The following is a 25,953-nucleotide window of genomic DNA, read 5'->3' as shown; positions in this document are numbered from 1 at the left end:
CATATTTGTGTGAAAGGGAAATCACGCTGAACCAATGTATTACAATTCTTTGAAGAAAGAACATAGGCTACAGGATCTGGTGGATTTACTGCATTTAGATTTTCGGAAGGCATCTGATTAGGTGTCACATCAAAGTTTAATGTTTAAAGTAATAGTTGATGATGTAGGAGGCAATATATTAGCAAGGATAGAAGACTGGCTAGCTGACAGTAAGCAGAGGGTAGGAATAAATGGATAATTTTCTGGATGGCAAGATGCAATGTCACAAGGATCAGTCCTGGGGTCACAATTTCTAAACATTTGTATGAATGACTTGGGTGAAGAGTACAAAAAGGTATGGTTGCCAAATTTGCCCAGTGACATAAAGATTGATCAGAAAGTAAACTGTAAGCAGAGGTGACACACAGATATTGATAGGAATGTGCAGGAAATCGTTGATGCCACTTTTGGAATACTGCATTCAATTCTAGTCTCCCTACTATAGGAAAGATGTTGTGAAACTTGAAAGCATTCAGAAAAGATTTACAAGGATTTTGTTGGGAGTTGGATGGTATGAACTATAGGGAGAGGCTGAATTGGCTGGGACTGTTTTCCTTGGAGTGTCAGAGGCAGAGGGATGAGCTTATAGAGGTTTGTAAAATCATGAGGGGCAGAGATAGGGTCTTTTACCAAGCGTAAGGGAATCTAAAATTAGAGGGCTTGGGTTTAAGATGAGGGGGGAAAGACTTAGAATGGACCTAAGGGGCAGGTTTTCATGCAGTCAGTGTTGTGTGTATCAAGTGAGCTGCCAGATGAGGTGGTGGAGGCTGGTACAATAACATTTAAAAGACATCTGGATGAGTATATGAACAGAGGGTTTAGAGGGATATGGGCCAAATGCTGGCAAATGGGATTAGATTCATGTAGGATATCTGGTCAGCATGGACAAGTTGGACTGAAGAGCCTGTTTTGTGATGCACAGCTCTATGATTCTGTGACTAGGTGAGTGGACAAGTATCTGGCAAATGGACTATAATATGGGGAAATGCAAAATTATATCGGCATGAAGAATTAAAAAGAAGCATATTATTTAAATGGTGAGACAGTGCAGTACACTGAGATGCAGAGGGATCATAGTTTGGAATGCAAATACAATAAGTAATTGGGAAAGTCAATTGAAATTACTGTTTATTACGAGACAAGTTGAATACAGAAAAAGGGAAGTATTGCTACAGTTATATAGGGCATTGGTGAGACTGCATCTAGTTTACTGTGCACAGTACTGGTCTCTGTATTCAAGGAAAAATCTAAATGTATTGGAAGAGAAAATCTGGTAAACTATTACTTGGAAAAATGTGGGTTATCTATGAGGAAAGGTTGGCAAGGTATACATATATCTGCTGGAATTTAGACGGATAAGAGGGGTTTTAATTGGAACAATAGGAGTCTTGACAGGGTGGATGTGGAAAGAATGTTTCACTTGTGGGAGAACATGGAAAGATGAATAACATGTTCCCCATTGAAGACAGAGATGAGAATAACTTTCTTTGACAGAGGGTTAAGAGTCTTTTAAGAACACTTTTCCTTAAAAGGTGGTGGATGCAGAGTCTTAGAATATATTTAAGGTAGCAGAAGGAAAGATTTGTGATAACTAATGGGATGAAAGGTTATCAGGAGTAGGTTAGACTGTGGATAGTCAGATTAGCCATGATCTTATTAAGCAATGGAGCAGGCTTGAAGACTGAGGGGCATATCCTGCTCCTAATTAGTATGTTCTTATGCTCAAGGTGGTGGATGCAGAATCTTAAATATATTTAAATTAGCGGTAGAAAGGTTCGTGATAAGTAATGGGATGAAAGGTTATCAGGACTAGTTATCACGAGGACTTATTGTGGGTCCATTAGTCTATACCAGAGTCAGACAAGACGCATGTTTGGAGAGTGTTACCTGAGTAAAATTAAACTCAATACTCAATTAAATCAGTCAGACAATACTACTTACATAACTATGCCGAATGAAAATTGTCTCATTTCAATGTCAAATTGCATTCTTCATGAACACTCCACATTTCCACACTGTAAGTAATCTAATCTAATCTAATAATATTCAATATGCCAGTTTGTGTTCAAGTATTAAAAACTTTGCTATTATGCTTGTGGGTGCACAAATCAAAATGAATTAATGAAGGTTTCCTTCTAAACACTTTGAAATATTGGATTCATTTTTCAGTGATGTGTTGTAACACAGCAGCTGTGGGAGTTCAGGGGAGGAAGTTCAGAGTTGTGGGAGATCAACCAGTTCCTATGCAGACTAAATAATCCTCCTGCAAGGTTCTGCAGAGAATCTTCTACTGCAGTGTCTCAAACAATCAGGAATAATGAGATATCAGACGCATTAGAAAGAGCCAAGAATTTGATGCAATGAAGGGTTATGGGTAGGGTATTAAGGTGTAAGAGAGGCTGCAGAAGAGACGGGTCAAGGTAATACCAGTGATGAGGGACTTCAATTAAATAGAAAGAGTTTGATGAATGGTTATGATGTAAAAAAATGGCAGGGTCTCTATCAGCTATTTTTGCTCCTATTTCTCTGGGGCTTGGTTCAATGGCTGGGATTTGATGTTATGGGGTGGAAGGTCAGAGGTCAATCCTGTAGGACCTACTGATGATCACACCATAATTCAGAATGTGGTGATTCCATGAATAATGTACTGGCAGTCAGGCATGCAGCCAATGAAACCAATACTGGCCATTCAGAACTTCAAACCCGGTAAGCCTCAATTCTAGAGCTGAGAGGGGAATGACAGTCTGTGCTCTTTGCATATAGTTCCTCAAACTGGAAGCACAAACTCTGGATGAGCATTCAAAAACTGCTAATATTGAGGATAGCATTGGCCATGGTTCAGCGGACACTGCAATTGCCTCTGATTCTGAAGGTTATGAATACAGGGTAAAAACAAGGACTGCAGATGCTGTAAACCAGAGTCTAGATTAGAGTGGTGCTGGAAAAGCACAGCAGGTCAGGCAGCATCCGAGGAGCAGGAAAATCGACAAAAGCCTTCATAAGGAATAGGAATACAGGTCCGGTTCCAGAGATATGAGAACAAAAACATCCAGCTGACAATCCCACTCAATTGAGGGTCAGTACTGAGGGAGCACTGCACTGTGGGATGGGTCAATACTGAGAGAACACTGCAATGTCAGGGGCACAGTATGGAGGTAGTGCTGCATTGTTAGAGGATCGATACTGAGGGAGTGCTGCAATATCAAAGCGTCAGTGCTGAGGAATTGTTGTATTGATGGAAGGGCAGTACTGAGGCAGCCCTGCACTGTCAATGGGTCAGTACTGATGGAGTGCTACACTTTTGCACTGAGACAGCATTGTACTGTCACAGGATCAGCGCTGAATATATGGTGTACTGTGGCAGGGTCAGCACAAAGGGAGCACAGCAGAGTCAGGAGTGCTATCATGTAGCTGAGACATTAAACCAAGGTCTCAATTGATGCCATGAAAACTGATTATCTGTTCAGAATCTCATTGTTTATGGCAGCTTCCTGTGTGTGAATTACCTGATGTGTTTCTATTAATATACTTCAAAGAGTGTGCTTCTGTTAAGTTACCTGGGTACACTCGAAAGATAAAAGGTGCTATAGAAATGTAAGTTCTTTCCTTTTTATGTTCCTCCTAGCCCCATATTTACAAGATCAATGGTGTACAGGTTAACCTGTTTTACTCATAGAATCCAACTCTACGCGTTGTAATCACATACACTTTAATGACACTAGATTAGTGCTTCCATATTTCAATGAGTTATTAACAAACCAATAAAGCCTGGAACTCCATGAGGTCCTGATTCACCCTTCTGTCCTGGAACACCTTGGTAACCAGCAACGCCCTGTGGGGAAAGATAATCCAGCTTTAAACATTTAGAATAAAACTAATCAACACCTGCTTTACAACATTTAATCGTAAGTCACTACTTTGGTCAACATCTTTAGTTTAAAATTCCTATATTGTAGAATTTTCAGCTCCTTGATCTTGTCCCTCGAGTAAAATATATCCTGACTGATCCACTCCATCTATGGTATCACACTTATCAGAGTTTAAGTTGTACTCATTGAGAAAAGTGGGGAGAATTCCATCAAATTCCATTTCATTCCTTGTGCCTTGGAGACAGTGAACTGGCTTTGAGGAGTCTGGAGGGAAGTTCCCAACTGCAGAGGTTCCAGCCTCTGACCCGTTCCTGTAGACACGATATTTATACGTTGGCCATGCTCAGTTTCTGGTCAATGGTAATTACCACATTTGGGGTATTCAGCCGTCAGAGTGCAATTAAAAACGAGGGGAGATAGTTAGGCTCAATCTCGTTGGAGAGTGGCATCTGTGTGGCACAAATGTCATTTGTCTCTTAGCAGGCTGCATGTCACCCAGATCTTGCTAAAGCTGCACTCAGACTGCTGCTGTATTTGCAGAGTTGAGAATGGTGCTGAACATTGTACGATCATCAGCAAACATCCTCACTTCTGACTTTGTGATAGAGGAAAGGCCACTGATGAATGGTTAGACCTAGATCACTACACTGCAGAACTCTTGCAGCAATGTTCTGTTGCAAGAAATCACTGTATAATAAATTTGTGAATAAGCAAGTTATTGAATATTGTATATTCTTGAATATTAAGGCTGTAATGAGGTCAGGAACTGAGTGGGTCAGGCAGCATCCAAGGAACAGGAGATTCGACATTTCGGGCATAAGCCCTTCATCAGGAATGAATGATGAAGGGCTTATGCCCGAAACGTCGAATCTCCTGTTCCTTGGATGCTGCCTGACCTGCTGCGCTTTTCCAGCAACACATTTTCAGCTCTGATCTCCAGCATCTGCAGACCTCACTTTCTCCTCAAGAACTGAGTGGCCCTGGTAGAATCCACACTGTGCATGAGTGAGCAGATTATTGCTGAGTAAGTGACACTTGATAGCACTATAAAACAAATTCTCAAATCACTTTGCTAATGCTGAAGAGGAGGTTGATGATTTGGTAACTGGCTGGATTGGATTTCTCCTGTGTTTTGTGCATAGGACATAGCTGGCCAGGTCTCTGCACTGAACGCTAGATGCCATCTGCATCTACCTGACAATGTGGAACATTTGGAATGTGGCTATAGAGTTCACAGCAATCGATTACATTAATGGATAAAATCACATTCAGTTTACAACACAGAAACAAGCCATTCCACCCAACTGGCCCATCCTGATGTTGCTGCTCCACACAGGTTTCCTCCCATTTGTCTTCACCCTATCCTATTAGCATATTCTTCGACTTCCTTAATTAGTTTACCCACCTTCCTCTAGAATGTAACAAGGAAGAGCAGTGAATAGTTTAACTTACTCAGTAAGTGATCTAACTTACAGGAGATCCCTGGATTCCCTGTTCTCCCTTGGGTCCTGGAAAGCCCGGGAGTCCTGGGGCACCTGTGTCTCCTTTGTCTCCTTTGGCTCCTTTGAATCCTGGAGATCCAGGACCTCCGGGAATTCCTGGTGCTCCTGTAAAACGGAAGGTGTAAACAGCGCAAACGTTAATACTTACTAATTACCTTCCAAGCAAATCCCAAACACCACACGCTCAGAGCTCAGTAGCTCTGCAACTGAAAAGCTGCATTATACCTTTATGACTGCAAACGAATATTCAGCAACAACTCTTTATAAGGATGCTGTGGCTTTAAGAGGTGGGTGTTTGCCTTAATTTCTTTGAGAGAGAGATTGGGATACAGGTGCTGAGTAGTCAATGAGAAGGTAAACAATTTGTGAACCTTGGGGTTTATTTTTAAAAGTTGCAACAATAGTAGCAGACTGGATGGGTGTGGTCAAACTCCCACCCACTAAACCAGAGATTTTAGAGTTAGCTTTGAATAGGGGTCACAGCAGGGTTGGAAGGCAGTCAACCTCTCCCTTTCTCAGAATTGTCTGTTGGTGTTCTTTCCTCCTGGATTGGAGAGCTGCATGTGAGACAATCTGTTTTCTGAAGTTCCCTTTTTATGCATTCAGTTTTGGTGGAAGAATGTAATAGCAAGGGGAAGAAGTAATGGTGGGAGTTGTCTACAGGCCACCGAAGAATTGCCTCACTGTCAGGCAAAGAATAAAATTTACAAATAATAGAGACTATTATCTGCATAATTACTGGACAATCCAATTGGCAAGGGTAACATGGAAAACAGATTTCTACAGTACACCATGAATTATTTCTTGTCCCTGAGCAGATATTACTTTAGACACAGTAATGTGTAGTGAGGTAAGGTTAATAAGAGACCTTGTAGTTAAGGGTCCTCTTGGGTGAGGGAGGTTAACAAACACAAAATAATAGAATTACAACTTCCACTTGAGGGAGAGCAAGTCAGGTCTCCTCAACACAAATTAGGACAATTACAGAGATATGAAGGAAGCATTGTCTAAAGTGGGCTAGAAAAATATTTTCTGGTTTTCTCTACCTTTCCTAGCTACCATCAGTTCTGAAAAAGGGTTACTGGACCCGCAACATTAGCTCTGCTTTCTCTCCACAGATGCTGCCAGACTGCTGAACTTTTCCAGCAAATTCCTGTTTCTGGTCCTGATTTCCAGCATCCCCAGTTCTTTTGGTTTTTTAGAAAAAATATTTATTCCTTAATTGACATCACAATCCCTTAATTGACATCTGACCACTGTCTCATTGCAGTTCAAGGGTGCTAAGTGGGGTGAAACTGACAGAGTACTTCAGGAAGACTTGGGTCATGTAGGATGCTAATTAAATGCAATTCTGTTTCAGAAACAAATAACCAAGTTGGACAATAATGAGAAGACATGACCAATTAACATGTTGCATAAATTATGCTGCACATTGGGGAAAGCATCCTGCTCTTATTCAAAAATTGTCATGAGATCTTTTCCAAGCATGTCAAGAAATTGTGAAGCCTTTATTCTCTAAAATCATAAATGTTAAATATGTAATTATATATATAATTATAATTCCAGTATAGTTTTGATTATCTTCCAATTATGAGACTGCTTTTATTTCTACTAAGAAGCAGCAGTTTCCAGCAGCAGGTGGGTCAGTAATCAGGGAATGGTGGTGCAAGTTAATTGTCAAGAAATCTGCAACGGAGATAAAGGGAATCTGCTTTTGTCATGCGGCGAGTTGTAATGATTTGGAATGAGCTCCCTGAAGCTGGAAGCAGATTCCATGATAACCTCCAAAAGGGATTCGGATAAATAAAGGAAAATAGTTATGGAGTTTCAGGAAAGGAACAGAGAAGTGGAGAACTCTAGGAGCCAGGATGGGCTGAATGGCCTGTTGTGGGTCACGATTTTCCACGAGGAGCAGGAGGTTAATGTACTTCTAACAATTTGTTACCACAGGCAATGCCTTAACATTAGGCAACTTACCTGGAAGGCCTTGTTCACCAACATTTCCTTTTTCACCTTTTGGCCCCTCCAGAGCCAGACTGGCAGGTCCAGGTGGACCTTGAATGCCCTGGTGGCCTTTAAGGCCTGGGAATCCTCGGTTGCCTTTAATACCTGGAACACCAGGTGAGCCTGGGAATCCTGGTAAGCCCAAGTCACCTTTCGATCCTGTGGAAGAACACACTGTTACCGCAATGCAGACTACATATTCCCAGTTCTACAGGTAATCAAACTTAGAAAGAACCAAGTCATGTTTTATTTAAAATATATTTTTATTGAAAAAATAGATTTTTAAAAACATCACAACAAATAAAAAACATTACAATTCAAAACAAGACAAAGAATGAACACAGAAAAAGTAAATAAAAAGCCTAACCCTCCCTCATGTACAAATGTATAAATGTACATCGAAAAACATATAATAAAAAAAACTATCTAGTTAACAAAATAAATAATAATTAACAACAAAGTACAAGATAGCAATAACTCAACTCAGCCAAACGAGACACTCATAGGTTCACAGTTCCTCCTCCCTGGATATTGGACTTACAATTGTTACAGTTTTTATAAAAGCTCTCATTCAAGTGGCAGATAAATCTGTGTCCAGGTATTCCAAAAGGGGCTGCCATGTCTTATAAAAATTCTCAGTTTTGTGGTGTACCATACTTGTGAGAAAATCCAAGGGGAGTGTGCCCCATAACAATCTTCCACTAACACGACAGGCCCGGGTTGGAGGAGCAGGAGGGGAGGTTTCGGATACCTAACCTAGCAAAAATTCTTTCGTGCGTAGAAAGTGAGGGTGTTGAAACGTTTTTTTCTTACGCACCTCTGCAGGGAACACACTGGGCAGGCCCAGAAGAAGAGAGATCAGGTTCTTCTCCATCCTTACACCCAAAATCCTCTCCATTGCACTCTAGTATGTTCGAAGCTTACCACAGAACCAGAGACAGTGGGTAAGAGTGTCTGGACAAACCTTGCAGTTGGGAAGTATTGAAGATACCCCTGGTTTAAATTTTGACAAACAGTCCGGACCCAAGTAGACCCTGTAAAGCATGGGTCCTATTACAAATTGATATCTTTCTTACAATCTTCCAAATATCTTCCCATGCCCCGAGGAGACCTCAATGCCAACTCTCTCTCCCACACCCTGCAGAGTTGATCAAACTCATCTGAGGGAGCAACCCCCAATTGATGATACAAAGTGCTGACAGAAAGTGTACTCTTAGCACTGAGCACCCTTCCCTCTATGTTGGATTTGTAGGGATCAGTCAAAAGTGTAGTCAAAAAGAGGTCCCTGTTAAATAGCTCGTATTTCTGTGCTAACTGATCAAAGGACATCATTGTGTCTCCCTCAAATAAATCGTCCACACAAGACACACCCCAAGCAGGCCAATGTTTGAACCCTGAATCTATCAGCCCCAGTTGAAAACCCGGTATACCCACTGTAGGCGTAAGAGGAAATGTTTTGCCAATACAGTCTTCCCTCTGTTGAATTGCCCTCCATGCTTTAACAGTTTGATGACTATTGGGTTATGGCAATATTCCGTAACTGTCCTCATTTTGTCCAAAAACACCAAGCTAGTAAGTGAGTACCTTGCCTGGGAGGTTTCAATAGGTGAAGCCTATTCCTGATGAAGGGCTTGTGCCCGAAACGTCGAATTTCCTATTCCTTGGATGCTGCCTAACCTGCTGTGCTTTAACCAGCAACACATTTTCAGCTGGGAGGTTTCAATATCTAACCATATTGAAAGAGGGTCCCCACAAGCCCAATCACTCATGTAGGATAAAAGTGAACTTAGTTGGTAGCTTTTAATGTTCAGGAGACCCACTCCCCCCAGCCTGTGAGACAATTGCAGTTTAGCTAATTTAATGAGGGGCCGCTTATGATGCCAAATAAAGGAGCCGAACCAGCCATTCAGTCTCCTGAGAGTTTGCTTATCAAAAATCAGGGGGAGCATCCGTATAGGGTATAACAAACAGGGGAGAATATTCATCTTAATAAGCTTTATCCGAGCCAACCACGGGACTGGAAGCGCCTCCTGTTTTTGAAGAACTTGTTTGATTTTGCTTTGAACAGCTGATCCAGAACTGGAGTAATAAATATACCCAAATACACAAAACCACCCGTGACCACTTAAATGGGAATCAATACTCACCGTCAAGACCTAGCACCTTTGTAAGACCACCCATAGGCATAGCTTCTGATTTTGAAAGATTAATCTTGTTCCCTGAAAAGGCGCCAAATGCACTGATGGACTGTATCAGGCGAGGCACTGAAACTGCTGGATTTGACCAAACAAATTAGGACACTGCCTGCGTACAACGAAATCTTATGTAATTTTGACCCCATTTCTGGAGCTGATATATCAGGATCCCCACGGATGACCTCCGCCAATGGTTCAGTCACCAACGTAAACAGCAATGGTGAAAGGGGACAGCCCTGCTGGCTACTAAAACTGCTGGATCACACCCTATTGGTAATGACCACAGCGAGAGGGTCACTGTCGAGAACCTTTACCCCCCCCCATCTTATAAAGAATTCGCCCAAGCCAAACCACTCCAGACTATAGAAAAGGTACAGCCATTCAACTCAGTCAACTGCCTTCTCTGCACCGAGAGAAATCACCAATCCCTGTACAGATTGTTGTTGGTATGCCAAGTCATGTTTAATCCCAGAGTTGCAAAACCGTACAATGGGGAATTCCATCTGCATCTAGGGGCCCCATTCTTCTCAAAAGCAAGGAGATGTATCCAAGTAGGACACCCCGTACATAAACAATGGGACTATAATTTGCTGGAGAACTAACATTGCTTTTGTCATGAGATGCTGTTGCTTTCACTTTTGAGCTCTGTTTGCTGTAGATTAAGAGACTCTTTCCAAACAGAATTGATGAGTTGTTTGTAGTAGAACAGTGTCTCGATAGATCTGATTACTGAGTAAGAGCAAGTGGACAAGGAGCAGGAGCAGGCAATTCAGCACCCCAATCCTGTTCCGCCATTTCATACCATCGTGACTGATCTCATCTCACCCTCAACCCCATTATCCTGCCTGCTCCCCATAACCCTTCAACCTAGTACTAATTATAAATCTGAAAATGTGTTGCTGGTTAAAGAACAGCAGGTCAGGCAGCATCCAAGGAACAGGAAATTCTACGTTTCGGGCCAGAGGGCTCTGGCCCGAAACATCGAATTTCCTGTTCCTTGGATGCTGCCTGACCTGCTGTGCTTTAACCAGCAACACATTTTCAGCTCTGATCTCCAGCATCTGCAGACCTCACTTTTTACTCACTAATTATAAATCTGTCAATCTCCTCCTTAAATGTACTCAGTTTCCAGGTATCCAATGCAGTCTGGAGAGCGTGAATTGTGCAGATTCATAACTTGTTGAGAGAAGTAATTTCTCATCTGTTTTAAATCTGCTATCCCTTACCCTAAAACAATGACCTCTTGTTCTATATTGCCGTAAATGAGGAAACATCCTATATACCTTTACTTTGTCAATCCCCTTTAGCATCTTCTATATCTGAATTAGATCTCCTGTCCTCCCACTAAGCTCTAAAGAGAATAGGCCAAAACTGCTCAATCTCTCGTCAAAAGACAAACTCCTCAATGGATTGACTTTGTTTGTTACCAATTGACTGCAATCAATTCACACACCATCCTGACTTGGGCTTCAGGACAGGCAACAATGCAAAGTGGCTGAGCAGAGGCTGATAACCAAGTTCGGTACCCATGAGGATGGCCTCAACCAGAACCTTGAGTTCATGTCACACTACAGGTGACCCCATTGCACTATATACTCATACATCCAAGCACACATGCACATATACTCTTACATACTCACGCACTCATGCAGACCTCTCTCATACATATGCTCTCTGTCACACACACACATATATGCCTCCCACACTGACACCCACGTATGCACCGTTTCACAGGCTTATAATCCATCACACGCACACACGCTTCACCAAGCTCTCACATCTCTCATGTGCACTCACAATCACATGCACACAATCACTCATTCGCTCTCTCATGCACGCATACACACATTTAAGTCTATGGGGTGTATTTGTATTTGCAGAATTGTACTGCTCAAAAATGCACAACCTGCAGGCAGTCAAGCTTAGAGTGGTGCTCGAAAAGCACAGCAGATCAGACAGCATCTGAGGAGCAGGAAAATGGATGTTTCGGGCAAAAGCCCTTCATCAGGAAGGGCTCATTCCTGATGAAGGGCTTTTGCCCTCATTCCTAATGAAGGGCTTCAATTTTCCTGCTCCTCAAATGCTGCCTGACCTGCTGTGCTTTTCCAGCACCACTCTAATCTTGACTCTGATCTCCAGCATCTACAGTCCTCACTTTCGCCTAGTCAATGCAGGCAATCAATCCATGTAATATTTTGTAAATTCCACTTTGGAAACAGAGCCCATCTGACTCAAGATTGGGATGCAGACAGATTCTAACCTCATAGCTTTAATGCATTGTCTGAGCTGAGGTGTCACCTTTTATTATAAAACCTTAAGTTATCTTGAGAATGTGACTTAAAAGAAGTTCTGGGATTTACATATTAATGAACTGAGACCTTCAACCCATTCTAAAAGATGAAAGATTTAACAATCCAGGTTTGTTCAATATATTATTCCAGTTGCATGCTCTGTGATCTTTTGCTATAAATTCTGTGCCTTATGATCTTATATTCCACGACCACCTGTTGAAGGAGCAGCGCTCCGAAAGTTAGTGCTTCCAAATAAACCTGTTGTTGTGTGCTTTTTAACTTTGTCCACCGCAGTCCAACACTGGCTCCTCCACATCATGGCGGTTTAAGAGGGCAGTTCACCACCATCTTCTCAAGGGCAGTTATGGAAGCACAATAACTAATTATGGAAAGACTACAAGTTTCTGCACTGCCTTCAGTGTGAGTGCTGGGTGGAGTGTTCTTCTTTCAGTCTAAGTGTCGAGGAGGGCTTAAAAGCTGGACGAACTTCTGCAAGGAATTGGAGGGATGTGGACCAGGCGGAAAGGTTGAGTTTGATTTGGCGTCATGTTTGGTAGGACATGGTTAGCAGAAAGGCCCATTCCTGTCCTGTACTGTTCCATGTTCTGCTTAGGAGCAGGTCAGTTTCTTCCACATGATTATATTCTCCCCATTTCATTATGTACACATTTGGGTGAAGTGGTAAATTTATTGAGCAGGAAGTGCTGTAGCCTTTGAGACTGTACAGGTTATAACCTATGGTGCTCATCCCCCCCCCACCCACCCCTGGAGATGTCAGGGACTGGGCGGAAAGCAATGCCATGCTTTAATTACCCCTGCCTCGAGATTCTCCTGAAGCCTCACTTGGAGAGAAGGCAAGTTCTTTCCCCTAGGAAGGCAACACAGAGTTGGCAGCTGACGAGAGGGCAATCGGTCATAATGAGCAGGAGATTTCCTTGCCCATGTTTGGTCTGTTGTCATGAGATTCCACAGGGGTCTGGAGCCAATGTCAAGTGCTCCCAGGGCAGCACAGTGTTGCCAACTTTGGCGGGTCAGTCCTGCCAATGAGACAGGGACCGTGTTATTGGTGTTGGCATCATTGGAGGTTACAATTTTATAAGTGTGACTATGTCAGACTGTTGCTTGACTGATCTGTGGGATGAAGCTGACCTGGGAGTTCTCAATATTAAATGCCCTGGGTGACAGATATTGGAGGTTTGGAAGATGCTCTTGAAGGATAGTTGCTATAGTGGGATAGCTTTAGTTCTTTGTAACAATGGGAATCGAATTTAGTGATTCCTTGATTCAAGCATATGGGCAAAAATATTCTGGGTGGAAAAGTAAGGTGTTAAATGGCACATTAAAAGAGAGAATTAAACCCTTAAATGTCAATGTGGCAACCGTATGTAAATAACAATGGTAGGAAATAAGGATTGTCCCAAAGGAGGGCAGCGATGTAGAAGAGTGGAAGTGAAGCCACTTTTTAAGGAGATGTAACTTTACCTTTCAGTCCTGGTAGTCCTGGAGTCCCTGGGATATCTCTTCCTGGGATGCCTAGACAATTTACAAAAAGGACAGAAACAATGGTGGATACAACAATATAAATGAGAGCAACCTCCAATGTTTCTGCTATACAGAAAATTCACTGAGAATCCAGTATTGCATCCAGCATGGAGAAATATGCCCACTGCTACGGTGAAACTCTCAGGAAGAAGTTAAAGAACTGAAGCATTGTCGGGCTTTGGTCCCACTTCCTCTGGGGCTCATCCCCTGAGCCTCAGTTGTGCCTCCCATTGAGAGATCCACCCTTGGCTGAGGAGGGAGTTGAGCATCATGGGCCAAGGCTCAGTAGAAACTAGGTTCAGGCATTTCAGTTTCAGTTCCTGTACTATCTCTCTCACCAGTCAACAGTAAGGAGTTTCATCTCAAGGGGAGATTTTTCCCTAAAGTCATGGGTGCTAAAAGACAGCTTCTTGGCTGTTGCACCATATACCGCGTTGGCCTTGCTTTCATACCATATCCCAGTGCAATCTCTCACTCAACCCCAGTGCCCAGTAGGTGAGCCTGGCTGGGGTTTAAAGTTCCCCGAAGTCACAATCTCTCTTCTCATCAGTTCATGTGCATAGACCAAACCTTTGAGCTCAGTGACTGTCAAAAACAAATAGCCTGGCCCCCCTCTCGTGGGGTTATTTTTCACACCACATGTCTGTCGTGAGTTAGGCAGGAATCACCACTGGCCACTGGGTCATGGCTTCAGCCATGATAAGGCTGAATGAGAATGAAGAGAGAATGTTCTATTCCCCACAACACATCTAAAAGAAGCTAACCTGGTCTTTTTACCCCTTCTTCTGACTGTGAGAAGCAAGGGTGAAGGGAAATGTCACAGTATTCCAGCCCATTTCTGCCCTCTAGGTCCCTATGTTCATATATAATTCTGTTCCATTACTGCATTGGCTGGTCCTTCACATTTCCTCATTCTCCACCAACGCTTTCACTAGTCTCTCGCAAAGCTCTGGTTTTGAAGTTACAGCAAGCTACATGGAACTTCACTTGATTCTGATAGTGTCCCGACTTATGGTGACTCATCCTCCAGGTGTCCGGAACTCCTGAGCATCTGTGGAAGGATGGGGACTGGTGTGTGGGGCACGTAGTGACAGAGGTCAATACTGTGAGCCTAATCTGTCTGTAAATTCCTCTTTAATGACGTGGTCATTGTCTCAGTTGGAACATATGTTGATGGACGGTTTTGAGTGTGTTCGGTGATCAATGGAGGGAATGGGGCGGCACGGTGGCTCAGTGGTTAGCACTGCTGCCTCACAGCACCAGGGACCTTGGTTCAATTTCACCCTTGGGTAAATATCTGTGTTGAGTTTGCACATTCTCCTCATGTCTGCGTGGGTCTGCAGGTTAGGTGGATTGGCCATGCCAAGTTGCCCGTGGTGTCCAGGGATGTGCAGGCTGGGTGGGTTACACATGGGTAAATGCAGGTCTAGGGTAAGGGGGTGAGTCTGGGTGGGATGCCCTTCAGAGGGTTGGTGCAGACTCGATGGGCTTCCACACTGTAGGGATTCCATGATACTGCATTCTCAGGGTCTCCAAAAGCAACACATAACAAAAGTCATTCAAAGTAGTTGTTAGAATTGTTAACTTTTATTCAGAATTTGAAAAGGACCCTAGAATGGCTTCGCAACTTCAATATACACCCCTACACACCAGACATACGTACCTTGATTGCCCTTTTCTCCAATTGTTCCTGGGATTCCATCAAGACCTCTTAAGCCTTTCTCTCCTTGCGGTCCTGGGAGACCTTGAGGACCAGGAGGACCTGTCACAAAATAAAACAAATATTAAAAAGAGCCATGAAACTGAAAAGTGTTACTCAGAGAGAAGCTTAGATATTGTTAAACATTCCTAAAGTGCTTTCCATTCCCTTCGTGAATGTCAGTCATTGTTGTTATTTGTTAAATAGAATAAGGGCAAATGTAACTGTGCAAGAAGTCTGAAAATTGAAATTCCTGATGTTTGCCCCTCCGATCCTCTCTCAGACCAAATGATCTTCTGAAAACAATGTGGGGGATGGACATCAAGATCATCCCAATGTTCCTGATGGACACCCCTTGGACTGATTGCAGGTAGGCATCCAATAAGGTCATGGACACCATGCTAAAGTTTACATTTCAATGTAGGAAATCCAAAACAATCGGGATCCTTGGAGAACGATCAGAAATGGGTGTATTCCTTTATTATTTTGCTTTTCTGCCACTTTGGCCCAGAGGTTGTGTGATATTCTCATGTTATTAAATACTAACTTAGAGATGCATTGATGAGGAGGCTTTTAGGAGTGAAAGGGTGAGTTAGAGAATTATAGTATTGAAATAACTGCACAGAGGACAGTACCCCATCACCACGTCACTCTGTATTTACATGTGCACTGTATAGAGGCTGTGACCAGGCAGTTCCATGCTGGTCCTTTGACTGAGGAGACCTTCTGAATCTCCTGTTTATATCTGTCAGCCAGGGCTCCCTGATTGCCTGGCTTAAGAAACCCAATCAGGGATCTCATAGTCAATACCGTCCACCAGGCCCTAGTTTCAATCACTATAACAATGATAAGGGTAGAGCTTTTACTATGATAAACATGGACTCCGTCATCTTTGTTTCTTTTGTATGGTTAGGAATATTATTTTCCAAGAATATTTGAGAAAGATGCAAACAGGAGGAAGCCATTCAACCCCTCAACTTTGTTCCAGCATTCAATGAGATTATTGAAAGATTGACTAACAATTTAAAAAAAACGTTTTTATCTCTTGTGCACAAGGTTGGTGAATCAAACTTAATAATTTTTTTAAATAACATGATAATTGTTTGTGTTTTAATAAATCACTTTACAAGATAAACCTTGAAGAAATTCAGATTGGATCTTGGGAATTTGTGAAATGTGATATCAATAACAAGGAAGAAGAGGCAGCAAGCAATTGGCAAAACATTTCCCTGAGAATGGAATTCAGATAGTTGGCTGGTAGCCTCATTAGTAGGCCTGATACATTTGGATGCCTCATTGACAGTGGGAAATTTAGCTTCAGCTGGGATCTGAAGGAAGATAAGATGGATTACTTTTTTTGATGTTGAGATTTTATTTGAACTATTATTGTCACTTGTACAGTGAACGGTTTTGTTTTGCATGCAGGACAGGCAGATAACATACAAAGATCATAGGGTGATAGAACAGAGCGAGGGATACAAAGTTACAGCTGCAAAGAAGGTGCATAAAAAGCAAGGAGAAAGTGAGGACTGCAGATGCTGGAGATCAGAGCTGAAAATGTGTTGCTGGAAAAGCGCAGCAGGTCAGGCAGCATCCGAGGAACAGGAGAATCGACGTTTCAGGCATAAGCCCTTCTTCAGGAATGAGGAAAGTGTGTCCAGCAGGCTAAGATAAAAGGTAGGGAGGAGGGACTTGGGGGAGGGGCGTTGGAAATGCAATAGGTGGAAGGAGGTCAAGGTGAAGGTGATAGGCTGAAGTGGGGCGGAGAGGTCAGGAAGAAGATTGCAGGTTAGGAGGGCGGTGCTGAGTTCGAGGGTTGGGACTGAGACAAGGTGGGGGGAGGGGAAATGAGGAAATTGGAGAAATCTGAGTTCATCCCTTGTGGTTGGAGGATTCCTAGGTGGAGGATGAGGCGCTCTTCCTCCAACCGTCATGTTGCTATGGTCTAGCAATGGAGGAGTCCAAGGACCTGCATGTCCTTGGTGCAGTGGGAGGGGGATTTGAAGTGTTGAGCGACGGGGTGGTTGGGTTGGTTGGTCCGGGTGTCTCAGAGGTGTTCTCTGAAATGTTCCGCAAGTAGGCGGCCTGTCTCCCCAATATAGAGGAGGCCACATCGGGTGCAGCGGATGAAATAAATGATGTGTGTGGAGGTGCAGGTGAATTTGTGGCGGATATGGAAGGATCCCTTGGGGTCTTGGAGGGAAGTGAGGGGGGAGGTGTGTGGGTGCAAGTTTTGCATTTCTTGCAGTTGCAGGGAAAGGTGCCGGGAGTGGAGGTTGGGTTGGTGGGCGGTGTGGACATGACGAGGGAGTCACGGAGGGAGTGGTCTTTTCGGAGAAAAGCAAGATCAACATTAGCTTTGAAATTTGAGAGGTCCCTTTAGCAGTCTAATGACAGAGGGGAAGAAACTGTTCTTGATCCTGTTGGTACGTGTTCAAGCTTTTGCATTTTCTGCCGGATGGAAGAGGTTGGAAGGGAGTGTAGTCGTGCTAAAAATGTGGAGCAGGGAAGGAGTCTGAACTGAGGGGATACAGGTATAAGGACATGCATCTGGAAAACCTTTCTCACAAAAGATGGTGATGGAATTCAATAGGGATTAAAAAAGATACAGTGTCAACCTTGGCTTCAATTGGGAAACTTTAATAGACAGTTGAGGGAATGAGGGATAAAGGGATAGGTGATAGAAATCTTGAGCAGATCAGAGGATGGGAATTCTGCAGCATGCAATTTGCCTCTTGACTCCTCAAAGCCTATATCTATAAGACACAAGTCAACATGTAGGATAGGATTGTTAACATTATAATGTCAGAAAAGCAGAACCACTGGACACTTTCAAATGCATTCCTGATGAAGGGCTTATGCCCGAAACGTCGAATTTCCTGTTCCTTGGATGCTGCCTGGCCTGCTGCACTTCAACCAGCAACACATTTTCAGCTCTGATCTCCAGCATCTGCAGACCTCACTTTTTACTTTCAAATGCACACAGGATTCAGGTTGGCGATTTGAATGCACTTCAAGATAAATGGGCATTGTGGGTACACCTACACCACACAGAATACGAAGCTTCAAGAAGGCAGCTTGCTATGATATTTTCAAGGGTAACTAGAGAAAGGTAATAAATACCTGCCCTGCTAATGATGCTCATATCTCAACGAATAAACAAAAGAAAAAGGAATCAAATGTGAAATTGAACTTTGGATACTGCTCATGTGTAGAATAAACATCACAGTGGGAGAGTCGGAATACCTGCATATATGTTATAAATCAGTGACTATTTACAAAAAATGCAAAATGAATAATTTAGGAGGAATTGCTACTTAGTCGTACCTGGCAGTCCTGGACTTCCTGAGAAACCTGGTTCACCTGGGAGGCCAAGGCTACCTTTCTGTCCTGGGAGCCCTGGGTTACCTGGAGAATGACCATAGAAATGGAATCAGTTGCTCCTGTTCATTCAGAAAACTGAAACAGGTCAGAGAGAATCTCAGCGCCCTACCTGGAAGTCCTGGAGCACCTGGATCTCCCTTCTGTCCCGTCGGACCCAGCGATCCCGGCAAACCCGGAAAACCGGACTCACCCTTCAGGCCAGGATCACCTGGGAAGCCTGTTAGACCTGGATCTCCCTAAATTGTCAACACACGCACAATCAAATCTGATCAGTACACACTATTATTACCATTTGATATGAGGAGCACCATGTTTTTCAACTTTCCAATCAAGCAAGATCGAGGGTTTTCAGTTGGAGGTTGGAGATGATGGAAATAGAGTCATAGAGTCGTAGAGATGTACAGCATGAAAACAGACCCTTTGGTCCAACCCATCCAGATACCCCAACCCAATCTAGTCCCACCTGTCAGCAGTCGGCCCATATCCCTCCAAACCGTTCCTATTCATATACCCATCCAAATGCCTCTTAAATGTTGCAATTGTACCAGCCTCCACCACTTCCTCTGGCAGCTCATTCCATACACGTAGCACCCTCTGTGTGAAAAAGTTGCCCCTTAAGTCTCTTCTATATCTTTCCCTTCTCACCCTAAACTTATGCCCTCTAGTTCTGGACTCCCCGACCCCAGGGAAAAGACTTTGCCTATTTACCCAATCCATGCCCTTCACAATTTTGTAAGCCTCTATAAGGTCACCCCCTCAGCCTCCGATGCTCCAGAGAAAACAATCCCAGCCTGTTCAGTCTTTCCTTTTCGCTCAAGTCCTCCAAACCTGGTAACATCCTTGTAAATCTTTTCTGAACCCTTTCATGTTTCACAACATCTTTCTGATAGGAAGGAGACCAGAATTGCACGCAATATTCCAACAGTGGCCTAACCAATGTCTGTACAGCCGCAACATGACCTCCCTTCTCCTGTATTCAATACTCTGACAAATAAAGGAAAGCATACCAAATGCCTTCTTCACTATCCTAGAGACCTGCGACTCCAATTTCAAGGAGCTATGAACCTGCACTCTAAGGTCTCTTTGTTCAGCAACACTCCTGAGGACCTTACCATTAAGTGTATAAGTCCTGCTAAGATTTGCTTTCCCAAAATGCAGCACCTCGCATTTATCTGAATTAAACTCCATTTGCCACTTCTCAGCCCATTGGCCCATCTGGTCAAGATCCTGTTGTAATCAGAGGTAACGTTGTCCACTATACCTCCAATTTTGGTGTCATCTGCAAACTTACTAATTGTACCTCTTATGCTCACATCTAAATCATTTATGTAGTCACCTTACAGCAGAGAAAGGAAATTTAATTGAGTGTTCAAAATCAGAGGGTTTGATAGAGTCAATAAGGAGAACCAATTGTCACGAATGGGAATGCTGATAACCAGAGGAACATTGGGTTTAGATCATTGGCAAGGGAGTTGGTGTAATCCAGAGTGCGCTACCTGGAACAGCAATCAAATCAGATTGAATAACAATCTTCAATTCAACAAATACATAAGAAGGAATCATTTGCAGGGCTTTGTGGGAAAGGACAGGGGAGTGAAGTTAATTGATAGTTCTTTTGAAACAGCCAGAACAAGTCCAGTGGGTTGTCACTATTTTCTGCTGCATAACGCTGCAATTCTGTGACCTTTGACTTAAGATTGATTTTTAGGAATGTGACAGGGGAGTGCTCTGGTTGGCTCCATGTCACCCTTGGCTCCTGAGGCAAGATGGCCCCCACTGACTTTTGTTTTCGATGTTAGCCGGGGGGAACCAAAATGTGTCTCAAGGCTACTCACTGGAGCAATGCCTCACAATTTCACAGTAACTCACCAGTGTGATTCCCCTAGATCCCCACGCAGCTTACTAGGGTCAAACCAGAGCAACAGACAGAAAGGAGCTCTCATAACCACAAAAGGAGTGGGGGGGTGGTGGGAGTGTTGCTTGCCACTATGGCAACAGCTCATCTCATGTGGTTACCTTTGGCCCTGGATCACCTGGAACTCCAATTCCTGGTAGTCCTGAGCTGCCCTTCTCACCTTTCTCACCAGGCCGTCCAGTATAACCAGGCATGCCCGTCTGTCCAGGTTCACCCGGGGTACCAGGAGGCCCAATGGGACCTGAGAAATGAAACGCAAAGTTTAGTGAATTTGTCCTTGTAGGCTCAACATTCAATCCAATCCTGACCCAAAAGTTCAACAGTTGCTGAAACGTTCTTCCCATGATTGATATCCTTTGTCCTCAGAAGGATTCTCCCAATGGCTTCATTAAAGTGCAGCGGAATTGCACTAATGACATTGAGTGGTCCCTCAAGATCAGTCTCAAGGATTCAATTCCTGACACAATGTCTCACCCAAGTGTGCTTGCAGGGTTAAAGGCCAAGTCACAACTCTTTAGGGGAAGGATGTCAGAGAATAGAACAATGAGAACATAAAAACATAACTAATAAAAGCAGGAATAGGCCATTTAGCCCCTTGAGCCAGTTCTGTCATTCAATAAGATCACAGCTGAGCATAGCCCTCTCTCTATTTTCCTCTATTCCTCAGTGTGTGTGAAATTGAGCTCTGGTTTGAATATAGTCAATGACTCAGCCTTCACTGACCTCCCAGGGTAGAGAATTCTGAAGGTTCACAACCCTTCGAGTGAAGAGGTTCCACCTCAGCTCAGTCCTACATGGCTGTCCCTTTATCCTAAGACTGCAATCATGTGTTCTAGACTCTCCAACCAGGTGAAACAGTTTCTGATCTGTGAATTCCTTCAAGAATTTTACGTGTCAAATAGGGTCATTTATTATTTTTCGATAATTCAAGAATTTGAGTCTATTTTACCAGCTGTTTGGCAGTCACAGGAATCAGTCCAGTGAAGGTCCCCTCCTATGGATGGTAAGGATCAAAACTCTACATAAAGTTTCATGTGGTCATTACAAAACCCTGAATAATTTGAACCCAATTTACTTCCTCTTATACTGGCAGCTATTGTAGGAAAAGCTTATTTATCTCGCTGATTAATTGCTGTACTTGCAAATTAACCTTCTCTGATTCACATAAGGGTGTCCAAGTCTCTGTCACCAACCTTGCCCAGTGTCTAATCCCAATGAATAGCGATTAACCTCACATTTTTCCATATTACACCCCATCTGCCACATTCTTTCACACTCACTTAACCCATCCAGATCCTTTCATGGCTTCTTTGTGGCTTCCTCACAGCTTTGTTTTCTTTCCCCCTGTCACCAAGTTACCCTTTATTTACATGTGTGCAATATACTGACTGTGACCAGCCAGCTCAGAGCCAGCCCCTGAACTGAGGAGATTCTAAATTCCCTGGTTATATATACATATTTTTCTTCATCGAGTGCATAAAACTTTATTCATATACAGTTTACTTTATACTTAGCTTTGTGTCATAAGCCCAATTAGATACATTACACTCGCTGCATGCAACTCAATCATGCAGATTATACATGGCTGAAGATCAAGCACCAATCCTTACAGTTACAGCCTGCCAATTCCACAACTGATCTGCTTATCCACACTCTTTGTCTCCTGCTTATTAACCAATCTCCAATCTTGCTAATGTCAGCAGTCCTCAGTCAGTGCAATCATCTGTAGCATGGTACTTCACTGGATGTTCTTTTAAAAATCCAGGTATTTTAGATCCACTGGTTCAATTGTATGAATCATAGAATCCCTACAGTGTGGAAACAGGCCCTTCAGCTCAACAAGTCCACACTGAACCTCTGAAGAGTATCCCACCCTAACCCATTCCTCTACATCTACCCCTGATTAATGCACCTAACCTACACATCCCTGAATACTATGGGCAATTTAGCATGACCACTTCACCCAACCTGCACATCTTTGGACTGTGAGAGGAAACCAGAGTACCATGCGCAACACACTGACCGTGGCCAGCCAGCTCAGAGTCAGCCCCTGAACTGAGGAGATTCTAAATTCCCTGGTTATATATATATTTTTTTCTTCATCGAGCACACGGCACGGGGAGAATGTGAAAACACCACACAGACAGCTGCCTGAAGCTGGAATTGAACCTGGGTCCCTGGCACTGTGAGACAGCAGTGCTAACCACTGAGCCACCGTGCTACTGAGTCCGGCTTGTTTACTACCTCAAGAAACTCAAATCGATTCATCGGATGTGGGTGGTATGTAATGTTGGTGATGGGGATCTTGCCCATCACCTTGAGAGATATATTGAGAGTCCCAGGTCACCCCGCTTTTCTGTATTCATCGACCTGCAGTGCACCTGCATCCACAAGAGTCTCTGTGAATTGTCAGCCACAGGCTGGCAGCTCGTCATTAGCTGGCAATAACGCTGGCTTCTGCTAGTAATGTACCTGCCCAAGGTCCAGGCTTTGTCCTTAGGCACAGGTACAGGTGGGAGGGGTTCAGCAAAGGTGTGGTGTGGATCTGTACCAAATGTGATAAAAATGACACATACAGCCAGTTTAAAATGCTCAGTTGGGTCTGCAACGTGGCTCATTTATACTTGCTCTAAGCTACATAAGTTCATGAGCAGGGTCCTACATTCTGTAGAAAAGAGGGACAATTTTTCGTCATTGTGCCTTCTTTGAATTAAACAAAAGCCTGGGGTCTGTGGTTTCCCTGGTGCACTAGCCATGGCAAAGGCTTAACCAATCAGAGCTGTCTGCCAACCAATTGCCACCCTTTTCGAAAACGTCACTCCTTTTGAGTCCTCCGAGTCAGGACATTAACCTGCAATCTCGGTATCTGTTCATGTAGCTGTGTGTGGGATATTTCTGTGCACAAATTGAGTGCCATGTTACCTGCATGACAAAAATATTTCATAGGGTGCACAGTGCTCAGTGATGTGCTGAGATTGTGAAAAGGGCTGTAGGAATGCCAGCCTTGTCCTTGGGAAGGCTGACCAATAGACACAAAATCACTGGAAGGTTAAGATGCTTGCTCCAGTCTTTGGAGAGTTTTCACTCTTTAGCGAGGTTACCTGGCAAGCCCATTTCCCCAATTGATCCTTTCTCTCCCGGAGTGCCCGTAAATCCTGGTTCTCCCGTTCTTCCTGGATCTCCAGCTGGCCCTAGAGGAAGGAGTGACATTGCTATCGTTAGTTTTATTGTTCCATTAATTAACCCCACAGTCTCTCTCACATTTACCATCTGCTCTCTTTGAGCTGTTACTGAGACAGGGTTAATACAGCAGTCCTGTAGCACCAAGCTCATGTTCAGGTTTGAATCTGGGTAGGCTGGTCCTCTAAAGGAAGCAGATTATCAAAGTCATGGTTGAGGGTCAACAGCCAATGTCCACACAGATGAGGCTAGAGCAGAAACCCTGTAAATTAGTCTTTCCCGTATCAGTGAAAAGGATGTGAGGTCTCTTGTTCAGCCCTGAATGAGATCATGTAAACTGCAAAGAACAAGCAACAGTGATGATGCTGTGGCTTTAATGGTTATTTTGTCCTTTCGTTTTGAAGAGAGGTCATAAGGCAGAGGTGATGAGCATTCTGGGGTGATGTAAACAGCTTGGGAAGATTTGAATTTTTTGTAAATGCAGCCTGACTGGATGCGGCCAGCTCTCACAGATCAGATTTCTGGGTTTTGGTTTCCTCAGTCACACCATACCTGAAACATCCAGTAACATCATACCTGAATCATCCAGTCACACCATACCTGAATCATCCAGTCACACCATACCTGAAACATCCAGTCACACCATACCTGAAACATCCAGTCACATCATACCTGAAACATCCAGTAACATCATACCTGAATCTTCCAGTCACACCATACCTGAATCATCCAGTCACACCATACCTGAAACATTCAGTCACATCATACCTGAAACATCCAGTAACACCGTACCTGAAACATCCAGTCACACTGTACCTGAAACATCCAGTCACACTGTACCTGAAACATCCAGTCACACCATACCTGAAACATCCAGTCACACCATACCTGAAACATCCAGTCACACCGTACCTAAAATATCCAGTAACATCATACCTGAATCATCCAGTCACACCATACCTGAATCATCCAGTCACATCATACCTGAAACATCTAGTCACACCATACCTGAAACATCCAGTCACATCATACCTGAATCATCCAGTCACACCATACCTGAAACATCCAGTAACATCATACCTGAATCATCCAGTCACACCATACCTGAAACATCCAGTCACACCATACCTGAAACATCCAGTCACACCGTACCTGAAACATCCAGTAACATCATACCTGAATCTTCCAGTCACATCATACCTGAAACATCCAGTAACATCATACCTGAAACATCCAGTCACACTGTACCTGAAACATCCAGTCACACTGTACCTGAAACATCCAGTCACACCATACCTGAAACATCGAGTCACACCATACCTGAAACATCCAGTCACACCGTACCTGAAATATCCAGTAACATCATACCTGAATCATCCAGTCACATTATACCTGAAACATCCAGTCACACCATACCTGAAACATCCAGTCACACCATACCTGAAACATCCAGTCACATCATACCTGAAACATCCAGTCACACCATACCTGAAACATCCAGTCACACCGTACCTGAAACAGCCAGTCACATCGTACCTGAAACATCCAGTCACATCGTACCTGAAACATCCAGTCACACCGTACCTGAGACATCCAGTCACATCATACCTGAAACATCCAGTCACACCATACCTGAAACATCCAGTCACACCATACCTGAATCATCCAGTCACATCATACCTGAAACATCCAGTCACACCATACCTGAAACATCCTGTCACACCATACCTGAAACATTCAGTCACATCATACCTGAAACATCCGGTCACACCATACCTGAAACATCCAGTCACACCGTACCTGAAACATCCAGTCACACCGTACCTGAAACATCCAGTAACATCATACCTGAATCATCCAGTCACATCATACCTGAAACATCCAGTCACACCATACCTGAAACATCCAGCCACACCATACCTGAAACATCCAGTCACACCGTACCTGAAACATCCAGTCACACCGTACCTGAAACATCCAGTCACACCGTACCTGAAACATCCAGTAACATCATACCTGAATCATCCAGTCACATCATACCTGAAACATCCAGTCACACCATACCTGAAACATCCAGTCACACCATACCTGAAACATCCAGTCACATCATACCTGAAACATCCAGTCACACCATACCTGAAACATTCAGTCACATCATACCTGAAACATCCAGTCACATCATACCTGAAACATCGAGTCACACCATACCTGAAACATCCAGTCACATCATACCTGAAACATCCAGTCACATCATACCTGAAACATCCAGTCACACCGTACCTGAAACATCCAGTCACACCGTACCTGAAACATCCAGTCACACCATACCTGAA

General features: G+C 43.5%; 1 protein-coding gene across 1 annotated transcript in view; it reads right to left on the bottom strand.

The window, feature by feature from the left end:
* LOC132816368 (collagen alpha-1(IV) chain-like) overlaps nucleotides 1-25,953 on the bottom strand; it is a 222,719-nt gene that overhangs the window by 20,763 nt on the left and 176,003 nt on the right. Inside the window, exons 36-44 of the mRNA XM_060825835.1 lie at nucleotides 23,542-23,631; nucleotides 20,542-20,681; nucleotides 18,635-18,761; nucleotides 18,469-18,549; nucleotides 15,106-15,204; nucleotides 13,383-13,433; nucleotides 7,388-7,573; nucleotides 5,382-5,515; nucleotides 3,799-3,871 (exon numbers count right to left, since the gene is read on the bottom strand). Coding sequence (XP_060681818.1) covers nucleotides 3,799-3,871; nucleotides 5,382-5,515; nucleotides 7,388-7,573; nucleotides 13,383-13,433; nucleotides 15,106-15,204; nucleotides 18,469-18,549; nucleotides 18,635-18,761; nucleotides 20,542-20,681; nucleotides 23,542-23,631 — 981 coding nt within the window. The remainder of the gene's footprint in view (nucleotides 1-3,798; nucleotides 3,872-5,381; nucleotides 5,516-7,387; nucleotides 7,574-13,382; nucleotides 13,434-15,105; nucleotides 15,205-18,468; nucleotides 18,550-18,634; nucleotides 18,762-20,541; nucleotides 20,682-23,541; nucleotides 23,632-25,953) is intronic.

This window comes from Hemiscyllium ocellatum, chromosome 6, assembly GCF_020745735.1.
Source record: "Hemiscyllium ocellatum isolate sHemOce1 chromosome 6, sHemOce1.pat.X.cur, whole genome shotgun sequence".
In the NCBI taxonomy this organism is placed as follows: domain Eukaryota; kingdom Metazoa; phylum Chordata; class Chondrichthyes; order Orectolobiformes; family Hemiscylliidae; genus Hemiscyllium; species Hemiscyllium ocellatum.
The sequence above is the reverse complement of the archived record's forward strand: the minus strand, read 5'-3'. Positions and strand labels throughout refer to the sequence as shown.